Source organism: Oncorhynchus mykiss, chromosome 1 (assembly GCF_013265735.2).
Source record: "Oncorhynchus mykiss isolate Arlee chromosome 1, USDA_OmykA_1.1, whole genome shotgun sequence".
Classification (NCBI taxonomy): Eukaryota; Metazoa; Chordata; class Actinopteri; order Salmoniformes; family Salmonidae; genus Oncorhynchus; species Oncorhynchus mykiss.
In genome coordinates this window covers 24,533,905-24,548,469 of record NC_048565.1, presented here as the reverse complement: position 1 = coordinate 24,548,469, position 14,565 = coordinate 24,533,905, and the positions used below count along the sequence as shown (strand labels likewise).

The 14,565-nt window shown below is 45.2% G+C and overlaps 1 protein-coding gene across 7 annotated transcripts in view; it reads right to left on the bottom strand.

Moving 5' to 3' along the window:
* Positions 1-14,565, bottom strand: part of LOC110514277 (septin-7) — a 42,591-nt gene that overhangs the window by 1,747 nt on the left and 26,279 nt on the right. For all 7 annotated transcript variants that reach the window (XM_036973745.1, XM_036973739.1, XM_036973740.1 and 4 more), the window contains 6 exons: positions 8,364-8,470; positions 5,463-5,563; positions 5,174-5,308; positions 3,310-3,427; positions 3,108-3,200; positions 2,860-2,956 (listed from right to left, as the gene is read on the bottom strand). In XM_036973745.1, coding sequence (XP_036829640.1) covers positions 2,860-2,956; positions 3,108-3,200; positions 3,310-3,427; positions 5,174-5,308; positions 5,463-5,563; positions 8,364-8,470 — 651 coding nt within the window. The remainder of the gene's footprint in view (positions 1-2,859; positions 2,957-3,107; positions 3,201-3,309; positions 3,428-5,173; positions 5,309-5,462; positions 5,564-8,363; positions 8,471-14,565) is intronic.

Here is a 14,565-nt window from a genome sequence, read left to right as displayed (position 1 = left end):
ATCTCACTGGACCACTGTTCAGACAGACATTCAGTAGTATACATGGAGTAAACAACAACAGTCAGATAGACTACTGCCCTACTGCCATTCATTTCAGCTGATTAGATACAGTCTCTCTGCTCAGACAAACACACGGTTAGAAGATCACATGGGATTCTGGAAAAGGACTGCAGAGACGCTGTGCTGCTGCTGAGGATGTGGATTCCTCCTCTTTCCTGATCAAAACATGGCTCCTCTCCCCAGGCCCCACCTCCTCTAGGGCTAAACCTAATATGCATCCCGCTGTCAGCTGTGGATCTCAGGAGGACACCTTACCATGAGGAGCATGCATAGAGCCCCATCTGCCAACCAATCCCCAGATGTCACCTACCTGAGTGACTTTGATGAAGGGAGGGCACACAGGAGCCCAGGTGACCCCCATAACCCGTGTCTGTCCACCCTGACTGTCTACTGAACCAGGGGTTACATGAGGGGGTATGATGGCTGGCAGGGCAGGCCAGCCTCAGTGATGGGGCGGGAGTGGAGGAGGGTTGGGTTCAAAGGGTGATAGGGACACAACAAAGCAGGGTTGTAGCGCTGATGGAGAGATACACCCTCGGCCGATTGGCTGAAAACTCCTGATGTATGCTGGACTGAATGGTTGTTGCCCCCTCACTGTTTTCAGTGCTCTGACATTAAAACAACATAAATATCGCGAGCAAGAGGTCAGCTGCCCATCTGGAGTTTTAAGCCAGAGTGCTTTAGCTACGAATGTTTGTTAGGTTATGATACATGCATGGATGTTTCCATTGAATGAGCCAAGAGCAGTGAAGAATGTCTTAGCTCATGACCAGGTACTTATTGTAAAATGCTCTATGCATCAATATGCAATGTATACTGAACAAAAATATGAACGCAACATGTAAAGGGTTGGTCTCATGTTTCATGAGCTGAAATAAAAGATACCAGAAATGTTTCATACACACAAAAAGCTTATTTCTCTCAAATTGAACGCACAAATTTGTTTACATCCTTTTTAGTGAGAATTTCTCCTTTTCCAAGATGTTCCATCCACCTGACAGGTGTGGCATATCAAGAAGCTGATTAAACAACACGATCATTACATAGTTGAACCTTGTGCTTGGGATAATAAAATGCCACAAAAATGTGCAGTTGTGTCACACAACGCCACAGATATCTCAAGTTGAGGGAGCGTGCAATTGGCATGCTGACTGCAGGAATGTCCACCAGAGCTGTTGCCAGAGAATTTAAATGCTAAATTCTATACCACAAGCTACCTCCAACATCGTTTTAGAGAATTTGGCAGTACATCCAACCCTGCCTCACACTGTAAACCACGTCAGCACAGGACCTCCACATCCAGCATCTTTTTATTTATTTTTTGTACCTTTAACTAGGCAAGTCAGTCAAGAACAAATTCTTATTTTCAATGATGGCCTACCCCGGCCAAACCCAGACGACGCTGGGCCAATTGTGCGCCGCCCTCTATGGGACTCCCAATCCCAGCCGGATATGAAACAGTCTGGATTCGAACCAGAGACTGTAGTGACGCCTTTTGCACTGAGATGCAGTGCCTTAGACTGCTGCGCCACTCGGGAGTCATCTTCACCTGCCGGATCGTCTGAGGAGGGGGATAGGGGTGCTGAGTAGTATTTCTGTCTGTAATAAAGCCCTTGTGGAGATAAAACTAATTGTGATTGGCTGGGTAAGGGTCCAAAGCGCCCTACGCCCTCCCAGGCCCACCCATGGCTGCTCCCGTGCCCAGTCATGTGAAATGCATAGATTAGGGCCTAATTATTATAATTATTATTTCAATTGACTGATTTCCCTCTATGAACTGCAACTCAGTAAAATCTTTGAACTTGTTGCATGTTGAGTTTATATTTTTGAATCAGTATACTAGTGTGAGTGACCCCCTGTGGACACAGAGTGCAACTACAGGTATGGAGTGCCAGCAAACAGCATCATGGCACCAGGATTTAGAGCAAGAGTGTGTAGCTATATACGTGAGCGAATGTTTGTAGAGCATGCATGCAAAGTGTATACATTGACATTATGTATACAATAAGTTTGTGCAAATGTGCCTTTATCTCTTAACATGTCTATTATTGTATGAGTGTTCATGAGTGACCAAATAATGACAAAAACAGATAAGATAATTAGGCCCCTATAAACATAAGTTAGAGGGTGATTTTGCTTTATTCTAGGAGTAGCGTCAGCACTGAACAGCCTTTAGTTTTCTCCATGACCTCTGACCATCAACCTAATGTCACAGCAACCTAACGGTGAAGAGGGGAGGAAGGCCTGAGGGAGAGTAGTAGAAAAAGTGAGAGATGGTTTTGTTTACCAAAAATGCCCTCTGTCAGTCATGGAAAAGAATAGATGGAAAGGAAAAAGAGAAAAGAAAGAATGAAAAAGTGAAAGACTGATAAACGGTCAACCACAGAGCAACACTTGAAAATGAAAAAAAAATAGTATTTTAGGGGACTAAAACAAAAGAAAATCAAGTGGAGAACAACAACAACGATCCATTGTGGCCAATGATGAAAAAATCAGGGTGACAGTCTTTCCCTCTGATGTCAGTGGGCGGTACAGTACAGTGTTTACTGTCAGGGGGACCATGACACCCTATTAGATCCCTGTCCCCCTTTTCCAGAACCCCTGTCAGACACACTATTGGGGGGGAAGACCATGCAGCCTCCCTACACTGGATCTCCACACTCCTGTACTCTGTCCTCAAGCATGGCACAGTGAGTGACATTAATAAAGAGCAGTACAACCCTCAACAACTTCATGCCAATATCTCGTCTCATCTGAGCTAGAGAACAGAGAACCCAGCCTGGAACATGCTGAACCTACCTTCTGCCACGCCCCAGGGGTACTGACGACCTCTGACCTTCTTGCCGTTTACTTCGATCACCACATTGCTGCCAACCACTGCCAGAGGCATCCGCTCCTGCCACACAGGGACAGAGGGACCAGCGTCAGTTAATCAGTGAGCCTGTACAGTATCCACAATATATTAGATAACCAAACTGGGCAGATAGGGACTAGTGTGAACTGATACAGGTTGACTATCCGTCTCTCTCACTCTCTTTGCACACTACCTTGATCTTCCGGATAAGCTTGCTGTCCTCATCGTCCTCTATGTCAGGAAACTCGTAGATCTGGATCTTGTGTTCTTGGATTTCCTTCATGATCTGAGGATGAGTTGAAGGTAAAAATGACATGAGTTATTGCCACACACATACCGGTACACACAATGGGTTTGTGCTAACACAAATAATTACCACACACCCACACCCACACCTGTTTCTTGAATAGCTGGCATTCCTCAGGTGTCAGGGTGTCTGCCTTGGCGATGAGAGGGATCACGTTGACCTTGTCATGGAGACGCTTCATAAACTCAATGTCCAGGGGCTTTAGCCTAAAGAGGAATTCACACATTGAAAAAATCTATTCTGAGTTTCTATTGTTGCACAATCGTACAGTTACAGTCATCCAGTCAGACAAACACAGGCAGGCAGGGAAGGCTGATCAATGCTTTGATGTGACATCGTCCTGAATAATTCTCTGCAGTTATGCCGCATTCACACCATGTCGGGAATTCAGAACCTCTGCGTTAAAGTGAACGCAAGTTATTTGCGTAGAGCTTTATTTTGGTTGATTTTGACACCTCCCAATTGGGAAACTCAGGATCTGACTCTTCCGCCTAGGTTAGCAAGTCGGACATTTCAGAGTTTCCGACATATCACGAACACCATAAGTACACTTTATGCTCAAACTGATGCAGTTCATTATGTCACCGGTAGAGGGTCACGGGCATGAAAACACAGTGGGGGTACAAAGAAACAGTGACTGACTTATTTTTCTGTATTTTCTTTTTTACAGTCAGCGACCACTAATAATTATGTCATGGTGGGCTCATGAGGGATTCTCTTTGTTCTCACTCTGGCTGGTAAGGGAGTAGGTGGACAAAGGGGCTATTCTTCTCAGTGGCCTGAGAGAGTGAGTTCTGTCCAGGGACCGGAGGGAAGGCCTGGAGGGGGCAGAGCAGTAAGGGTGGGTGGGTGGGGTGCTGAGTATTCCATGAATGTAGAGATACAGAGCAACAGTCCAGCTGTTTACAGGTCACATGAATAAAGGAGGCTTATGAAGTGTGGGGAGAGAGACAGAGACAGACCTGACAAAGATTAAATATCATGTTCTGAATTTCTCTCCACATTATCAGGAGCAGGGGGTCAGAGGCAAGGGCTGACATGACCTCTGATCTGTTAATACATCACCTTGTGTGGGTCTTATGGAATTACAGCAACCATGTGTCTCCTTATGGCTGCATATAATTACAGCAATCATGGTTTGTTAAAAGGTGTGAGGTTGGATAGGGTGTGCTATGACACAAATTGTGGACCTAGCTGAGTTGCTATTGAGGCAATTTTCTAGGCTGAAACTAAAACCTCCCGTTCCCAGGGATTCTGAGCTCTGGGGCTCCTCAGCGAGCTGCTGCCTCCTGATTAGCTGGCTCAGTGATAGTGAGAACGTTCATCTTCCACAGAGCACGCTCAGTCTAGTGGGTGTTATGCAACCTTGTGGGTCACAACATTGGCAGCCTACATCTCTCTCTCACTTCCCACTCACATATGTGAACCCATGGCTACGCCTACAATCCAATCCACTCATGTTCACATTCAGCCTCACATACATAGGCAGGCAGAGAAGCATAGATAAAGGCAAAGGCACACGATCAAAAGCATATAGAAGCAATAGCATCATGGCTTATATAACAATGAGTGTAATACAAATACGTGGGTACTCTAACTCAGAAGCAGCACAGGGAAGTGGTCCTCTGTAGCTCAGTTGGTAGAGCATGGCTTTGGCGCTTACAATGCCAGAGTAGTGGGTTCGATTCCCAGGACCACCCATACGTAAAATCAATGCACCAAGTCACTTTGGATAAATGTTAAATGGCATATTTTATTATATAGAGGGAATGTTTTTATGTTATCCAGTACACATACTGTATACCAAGTGTGCTTCAGCTCATACGAGTCTCTTTATGAGACAAGGTGGGTAGCATAGGCATCATACATACTGTATGTTCTACGGCATCATTGTACTACTGGTCCATGACAAAGGGCCTGTCCCTACAAGGCCTGTCAGTGTCAGTACTCACCCATGGCCAGAGGGGGCGATGAAGTACAGGCAGCAGTGAACCCTGTTGTCTGGCATCAGTCTTCGGTTCACCCTGGACTCCGCATTCAGGAAGTCCTCACACTTACTGTCAATGTAGTTAATGACAGGCTGCCAGCTGAGAGGGGATGATTAAGGAGAGAGAGAGAAAATAGGAAAATGTTGTTTACTCTACATGTAGGCTCTCATTGACTCAGAGAGCATATATTCACTCCTACACAACATACAAACTATGTCATTCATACATGCTCACAATTACTCCCAATACTCACCAGTTACTATTATCCACTGCATCTCCGAACCCTGGTGTATCGACGATGGTGAGAGTGAGTTGGACACCCCCTTCCTTCACCAGAACCTTGGACTGCTCCACCTGTAAAACAGCAACACAGTTTCTCTAAAACAGCACTCCATAGTTCCCATGTTATCCCTCAGCGCCTCCACACACCACAGTTCATCAATAGTGTCATCACGTTCTCTTGATCAGAGTGGCAGCTGGGACTCAGTGATATAGGGTTGGTTGATTTTTTTGTTCTTCTCAGTTTAAGAGAAGAATATATCATTCTCTCCCTGCTGCTGTTAGTGTCAGCGGCTCTCTGTTTGGCTGCATACTTTCGTTTCACAAGGGTAGTTATTTTGGGTTGATCCCTTTCAGTCTCTCTAAACACTCAAAAAGCTGGGCATATATCAAGCATTCAAAACACTTTTGTAAGTGTTTGATTGTGTGTGTGTGTGTGTGTGTGTATATCTGCTTAAAAATCAACTTCAGTGAATGAAAAACAAAGGAAGAAAACCCCCAAAACACACACCCATCAGTTCAGTGAAATCTGAATAGACAGAATGTGACCATTTGACAAACATAAGAGATTGTTAAGAGATTTATTGGAATGTAAATACTCTTCCCGTTTCTACCCCTCAGTGGCCACATCACACAGCTCACTTGCCCCAAGTCTACCCCTCAGTGGCCACATCACACAGCTCACTTGCCCCAAGTCTACCCCTCAGTGGCCACATCACACAGCTCACTTGCCCCAAGTCTACCCCTCCACAGTCTAGCCCTCAGTGGCCACATCACACAGCTCACTTGCCCCAAGTCTACCCCTCCATTTTTACACTGTGGATCTGGCCGACCCAAACAGCTCCATTCCTAAACACTGGACACACTCCTCAATGGAGAACCAAACACATCAGCAGGAACCACAGGGACCCCTGAGACACAACCAGGAATCTCAGGCCTCAACAAATGTGCAAAACAGCTTATTTCTGTCTACATTCAAAAGTGAAGTCAAACATTCGCTCACAAACAAACACATTTTTTTTGGGAGCAGCTTTATATGACTATATGATTCTAATTTCAGGAGATTGTAACTTACCATGGCTCAGGCCCACGCACAGATCACTCTAGGTAGGGGCTCAAAATGAAAAAAGGGCAACACACTCACTGATCTCAAATTGTAAGCAAGCTAGTTGGTGCCTCCTAAAGACATGATTGACATCGGATATAGAGCTGATCATTGATGTAAATCTGCTATTGTTTTTTAATTTATTTTTTAAATACTTTTTTTTATTTTAATCAAGCAAGTCAGTTAAGAACAAATTCTTATTTACAATGACGGCCTACCCTGGGCCAACCCCGGACGACGATGGGCCAATTGTGCGCCGCCCTATGGGACTCCCAATCACAGCCGGATGTGATACAGCCTGGATTCGAACCAGGTACTGAGATGCAGTGCCTTAGACCGATGCGCCACTCGGGAGCCCGTAGTTATAGCTAGCTTTTTCTTTCTGATTGAGATTTATCTTCAGTGCTCTTAAATAACTTCATAATATGTTATTAATGATCTTCTAACTCATGATATATGGCCAGCTAGTGGCTTGTGTGGATATTTTAGTGTATGGTGGTTAGCTAGAGTCTAGACTAGCTGTGTTGCTGCTGCCCTGACACACACGTGCAACTCCTGACTGAAGAAGGGATGGAGTTGGGTCGGAGGGTCGTGGATGCAGCTGCTCCTCTCTAGGTCTCTCTGTCTCTCTACTGTGGGTAGGCCATCAGCCAACCAGACCCAATACTGTTGATCGTGTAAATGAAGTGTTATCAAGTGTTAATAAAATGTTATGCTGCAGCTGCTGTGGCAGTACTGTTGATATTTAAACTAGGTAGCTAACAACACACACTTGACCGGTGACTGCTTCTCAAGACATGAGTGTTTGGATACCGGGGGCGTGCGAGCTCCGTACAGGGCAGACCAACAGCCGGGGGCGTGCAAGCTCCGTACAGGGCAGACCAACAGGTGCAACCAACCAACAGCCGGGGGTGGCGAACTTGACAACGTCAAGGCGACTTACCTTGGATTCAGAACAAAAAAAATAAAACATGTCACCACCCACAAAGGGCACTTGGCGAGTGGTAGAGCAAAGGGCTAGGTGCTCTGAACAGGTAGACCCCGATCTGTGCACGTGCCTGCCATGGTTACTAACTCCCAACACATCAGTGCTCTCAGTATGAACCCAAATATCAAGCACCACCCCTGTGTGTGTGTGTGTGTGTGCCTTTGCATATGTGTCATAAAGACAGGAGGTTATTACAGGATGCCTCAGATGGCAGTCTAGTGTTTGGTGGGAAAGTCACGACTGGGTGTTGAGTTTCATGGGAACATTCCTAACCTCCTACTGACCCCTTCAGGCACCAAGAGGGACCAGCACGCCTGAGTCCAACTTATTCCCCTCTCCTCCCCTCCTTGTCCCCATTCTAAATCGAGACCACACAAACCTCCCCAAACACCCTTAACAAGCCTACACCCCTCCCTCCCCTCCCCTGGTCCTCCAGATGCAGCCTCTTCACCTGTCCATCTCCTTTTTATCAAGGCCATATAAGGCTGCTGGTTCTCTGGGTGCGCTGCCTCTGACCTGGCCACCGTAACCATCCAGTGGTAATTGGGTTTGTTTGCTGTGTGATCTCTGGCCTTTGGTTGTGTTGAACTCCCACATGTGTTTGGATATGGGGGATGGTTAGAGAGGTGAGGAGGGAGGATTGAGCCCAGGGGGAGTTGGAACCAGCTAGAGAGAGAATGGAGGGTTTTTGGGAGTAGTGCCAGTCCTGAAGCGAGACAAACATGGATGAGAGGTAGGTTAGGTCAGGGGTGAGAGGTCGAGGAGAGAGGGATGTGGGCTACCTGAACAGTCTTCTTGATCCGTAGGGATGGCCCTGGGTAATCCTTGGAGTACAGGTCAGTCAGGAAGAGGGAGTTGATGAGCGTGGATTTCCCCAATCCTGACTCACCTATGGGAGGAGTTAAGGAGATCAGACATCAGTTACATTGTCAATCCATGTAATCCACCAACACCATAGCTAAAATAACATAGCTAAAATAACATAGGTAAAACCAACATGTTTCAACATACAGTTAAGCCTTCATTTGCCTATGAATACACTTCAACACACTTACTAACATCATACACACCCTGTAGTGACACAGTCACAGTCTAAGGTTTGAAGGTAATCTCTGCCCCAAAGAACTGCAGCACAGGATATACAAAGCTGATTCCGTGTCTCACTGGGAAAGGTCAAAAGTGCATCTACCAGAGAGTAGGCTTGTAGTCCGAGGGAATAAAACATATCGTCTCTCTTCCCAATGTTTCTTCCCACCCTGACATTAGAATCATTCGGCATGTTGACGGTTTGACTATATGACCCATTAGTTTACAGATCTCACACACACACACACACACACACACACATCTCCCACTTACATGTTACAGTGATTCATGAGTGGGCATCTGGCAAACTGTGCTGGGGAGAGACTGCTCCAGTGCTCAGGGGGTAGGAGAGGGTAAAGGGAAGGTTGCCTGGCATGCTCCAGCAGGACTAACCCACTAGCAGCTGAGCAACAGCAGCACTACCACCACGGTCCCAGCAGGGGGCACCCCACCACAAGTCAACCCATACTACTGCTCCAAGACATGTTCTTGGGGTTAAGGGGATCACTTATAGGAAATCGTAACAGCAAAACATAAAACAAACTTGAGGGGAGGTTCATGGGGCCCTCTCTCTTCCATCAATACTGCCTGATAATGACTGACTGTTTAGATGAGTGGGGTTGTATGTGTTCATCTCTGCATACAATACTACATTACATTTACAACCAAATCATCTGCCACCACAAATTATGATGACTGAATCCCGGATAATTGTCAGGTTGTCCTGAACAGTTGTGAAATCCTCAGATTCCAGTGTTTCTCTTATTAACCTTCACACAGACCCGCTCTTTGACAGACTCACAGACTCTGGGCAGTTCCTCCGCACCAAGACACTTCTCAGCTCACCGCTGGCTGATAAACAGCACTAGATTACAGGATCACTGGCTCTTTAAACATACTGTTTAACCAGGAGGTAACAGACATACTGTAACTGCTGGGTAAATCGACACATCTCAGCCCCTCGCCCATGCTGGAGGTGGTCACCCTCCCAAACCAGAAGGGGGGTGGGACGTAAGTGCATCTCCTACGTCTCTCTGAGGGGAATGGAGGGGGACCACAGAGGGTCAGGAGTGTGCAGCTAAAGCAGAGAAGACATGCCCTGGAGCCTGATAGCAGTCACAAAGGCATTCTAATGGAAGCCAGTCACACACAGCCAGTCACCCTCCCCACTCTGTGGCCTTGAAATCTGGTATTGGGGATCATCTGTTTCTCTCTGCCTCTCATGCATGCAACATGGATCTATAACACCCAGATAGAGAGAGACCCTGTTCTGAGTCTGGGTCCTGGGACATTCATCTGCGTTTTGGGTTTAGTTAGACACTGCAGAGAACAGAATTAGGATCAGAGTTCACTGGATTAGAAAAAAATAAATAAATACAGGATACTTAAAAATAAAAACTTTCAGAAATGAAATATTAACTCTATTGGAATCCTGGCATAGAGCTTTCAGCTCTGGTCACTAGCCTAGAGCCTCCTCATCCTTTGTTAGTTTGAGGGTGAGTGTGACCGCTTGCTGATGTTGGCGAGAAAAGCAAATGAATAACCAAACACTGATACGTGGAGAAATAATATATCTATTATCCTTTATACAGTGGCAAGAAAAAGTAAGTGAAATTGGAAATAACTGTATTTCTGCATAAATTAGTCATACAATTTGATCTGATCTTCATCTAGGTCACAACAATAGACAAAGTCTGCTTAAACTAATAACACAAAAACTGATACGTTTTCATGTCTTTATTGAACACACCGTGTAAAAATTCACAGTGCAGGGTGGGAAAAGTATGTGAACCCTTGGATTTAATAACTAGTTGACCCTCCTTTGGCAGCAATAACCTCAACCAAACGTTTTCTGTAGTGGCGGATTAGACCAGCACAACGGTCAGGAGGAATTTTGGACCATTCCTCCTTACAAAACTGTTTCAGTTCAGCAATATTCTTGGGATGTCTGGTGTGAACTGCTCTTGAGGTCATGCCACAGTATCTCAAATCAGGTTGAGGTCAGGACTCTGACTGGGCCACTCTAGAAGGCATATCATCTTCTGTTGAAGCCATTCTGCTGTTGATTTACTTCTGTGTTTTGGGTCGTTGTCCTGTTGAAGCTCAACAGAAGTTGGGTGACGCAATTGGAGGACAGACAGCCTAACATTCCCCTGCAAAATGTCTTGATAAACTTGGGAATTCATTTTTCTGTCGATGATAGCAAGCTGTCCAGGCCCTGAGGCAGCAAAGCAGCCCCAAACCATGATGCTCCCTCCACTATACTTTACAGTTGGGATGAGGTTTTGATGTTTGTGTGCTGTGCCTTTTTCTCTCCACACATAGTGTTGTGTGTTCCTTCCAAACAGCTCAACTGTAGTTTCATCTGTCCACAGAATATTTTGGAACATCCAGGTGCACTTTTACAAACTGCTGCAAGTCTGAAATGTTTTATTTTGGACGGAAGTGGCTTCTTCCGTGGTGTCCTCCCATGAAAACCATTCTTTAGTGTTTTATGAATTGTAGACTCGTCAAGAGATGTTAGCATGTTCCAGAGATTTCTGTAAGTCTTTAGCTGACACTAGGATTCTTCTTAACCTCATTGAGCATTCTGCGCTGTGCTCTTGCAGTCATCTTTGCAGGACGGCCACTCCTAGGGAGAGTAGCAACTTTGCTGAACTTTCTCAATTTATAGACAATTTGTCTTACCGTGGACTGATGAACATCAAGGCTTTTAGAGATACTTTTGTAACACTTTCCAGCTTTATGCAAGTCAACAATTCTTAATCTTAAATCTTCTGAGATCTCTTCGGGCAATGCTTCTTGTGAATAGAAAACTCACATTTTGTGAGCAAGGCAACTCTAACATCTCCAATCTCATCGATTAGACTCCAGGTTAGCTGACTCCTGACTCCAAAGTCATTAGCCTAAGGGTTCAGATACTTTTTCCAACCTACACTGTAAATGTTTAAATTATGTTTTCAATATAGACAAGAAAAATACAATAATTTGTGTGTTATTAGTTTAAGCACACTATGTTTGTCTATTGTTGTGACTTAGATTAAGATCAGATCAAATTTGATGACCAATTTATGCAGAAATCCAGGAAATTCCAAAGGGTACACATACTTTCCCTAGACGCTGTAGGCCTATTATTACCAAAAAGAACTTGAACCATTTCCTACCATCTAAAAACCAACCCCTACTTCATCTTCCCTCCACCCCCCTCATGCTGCTGTCCCAGATCAATTACACCCCCCCTGGACCCCATCTCCCCAAACACTCCACTTAAATGGTGCATTTCCATTCAGGATTTACCATGGTGTTTTACCCAAAAGGCTCAGACTTTCTGTTTCTATATCGAGGGCCAGCACCAGTCTCTCTCTGGGCCATGGCTCCGGAAACCTGCTCTCAGTTAGGGCAAAAGCCAGGCCACTGGTACTTGTCAGCTTGAATTTACATAACAATGGCTAACTGTGAACGCCTTCTCACAAAGCAATTGTTTTGATTATGCAGAGGTTGTTGATTCTGCTCACTGTCAGCCCTAGCTATGGAAACAACTTCCCTAGCATAACATAAATGGTGTATACACTAGTCTAACACTGTTTCAGTGGAAAAGCAGCAAGAGAGCCACAAATGCCCAGCCACAACACAGGGCACTAACCAACCACCGAATAGAACTGCTCCAAAGAGGATGCATCACAAATTACAACCAATGTCCTCTGCAGTGTACTCCACCTATAAAGGCTTCCGCAACCGGTTGGTCGAGTTGGTCCATATATTATGACGACATTTTAGACTTGACTTTTTTTTTGGGCTGTTCGGGCACACAATATCTTTTCTGGAGGCAAGCCGTAGTTCGGGGCCGAAGTCTACACCTCTTCGTCGGTGATTGGTCAACAGTAGGGATTCTTCAATAAAGTCTGTTGTCATTGAATAAGAAACCACTTGTTTCATGCAACAACAAAAAAATATGAAAAATACTGCACCAAACATTTTAGTTGGATGTAAAATTGCACGACTAAAATCTCCTCGGCAAAAAACGTCTAAATTATAATTTTTTATTTCACCTTTATTTAACCAGGTAGGCTAGTCGAGAACAAGTTCTCATTTGCAACTGCGACATGGCCTAGATAACGCAAAGCAGTGTGACACAGACAACAACACAGAGTTACACATGAAGTAAACAAACAAATCAATGACACAGTAGAAAAAAATAAAGTCTATATACAGTGTGTGCAAAAGGCATGATGAGGTAAGGCAATAAATAGGCCATAGGAACGAATAGTTACAATTTAGCAGATTAACACTGGAGTGATAAATGAGCAGATGATAATGTGCAAGTAGAGATACTGGTGTGCAAAAGAGAAAAGTCAATAAAATAAAAAACAGTATGGGGATGAGGTAGGTGGATTGGGTGGGCTATTTATAGATGGACTATGTACAGCTGCAGTGATTGGTTAGCTGCTCAAATAGTTGATGTTTAAAGTTGGTGAGGGAAATAAAAGTCTCCAACTTCAGCGATTTTTGCAATTCGTTCCAGTCACTGGCAGCAGGGAACTGGAAGGAAAGGTGGCCAAATGAGGTGTTGGCTTTGGGGATGATCAGTGAGATAGATCTGCTGGAACGTGTGCTACAGGTGGGTGTTGTTATCGTGACCAGTGAACTGAGATAAGGCGGAGCTTTACCTAGCATAGACCTATAGATGACCTGGAGCCAGTGGGTCTGGCAACGAATATGTAGCGAGGGCCGACTAGAGCATACAGGTCGCAGTGGTGGGTGGTATAAGGTGATTTGGTAACAAAACGGATGGCACTGTGATAGACTGCATCCAGTTTGCTGAGTAGTGTTTGAAGCTATTTTGTGGATGACGTCGCCGAAGTCGAGGATCGGTAGGATAGTCAGTTTTACCAGGGTAAGTTTGGCGGCGTGAGTGAAGGAGGCTTTGTTGCGAAATAGAAAGCCGATTCTAGATTTTATTTTGGATTGGAGATGTTTATTATGAGTCTGGAAGGAGAGTTTACAGTCTAGCCAGACACCTAGGTATTTATAGTTGTGCACATATTCTAGGTCGGAACCGTCCAGGGTGGTGATGCTAGTCGGGCGGGCGGGTGCGGGCAGCGAACGGTTGAAAAGCATGCATTTGGTTTTACTAGTGTTTAAGAGCAGTTGGAGACCACGGTAGGAGTGTTGTATGGCATTGAAGCTCGTTTGGAGGTTAGTTAGCACAGTGTCCAAGGAAGGGCCAGAAGTATACAGAATGGTTTGTCTGCATAGAGGTGGATCAGGAAATCGGCCGCAGCAAGAGCGACATCATTGATATATACAGAGAAGAGTCGGCCCGAGAATTGAACCCTGTGGTACCCCCATAGAGACTGCCAGAGGTCCGGACAACATGCCCACCAATTTGATACAGTGAACTCTGTCTGCAAAGTAATTAGTGAACCAGGCGAGGCAGTCATTAGAAAAACCAACGCTATTGAGTCTGCCGATAAGAATACGGTGATTGACAGAGTCGAAAGCCTTGGCCAGGTCGATGAAGACGGCTGCACAGTACTGTCTTTTATTGATGGCGGATATGATATCGTTTAGTACCTTGAGCGTGGCTGAGGTGCACCCGTGACTGGCTCGGAAACCGGATTGCACAGCGGAGAAGGTACGGTGGGATTCGAAATGTTCAGTGATCTGTTTTTTAACTTGGCTTTCAAAGACTTTAGATAGGCAGGGCAGGATGAATATAGGTCTGTAACAGTTTGGGTCTAGGGTGTCACCCCCTTTGAAGAGGGGGATGACCGCGGCAGCTTTCCAATCTTTAGGGATTTCGGATGATACGAAAGAGAGGTTGAACAGGCTGGTAATAGGGGTTGCAACAATGGCGGCGGATAGTTTTAGAAAGAGAGGATCTAGATTGTCTAGCCC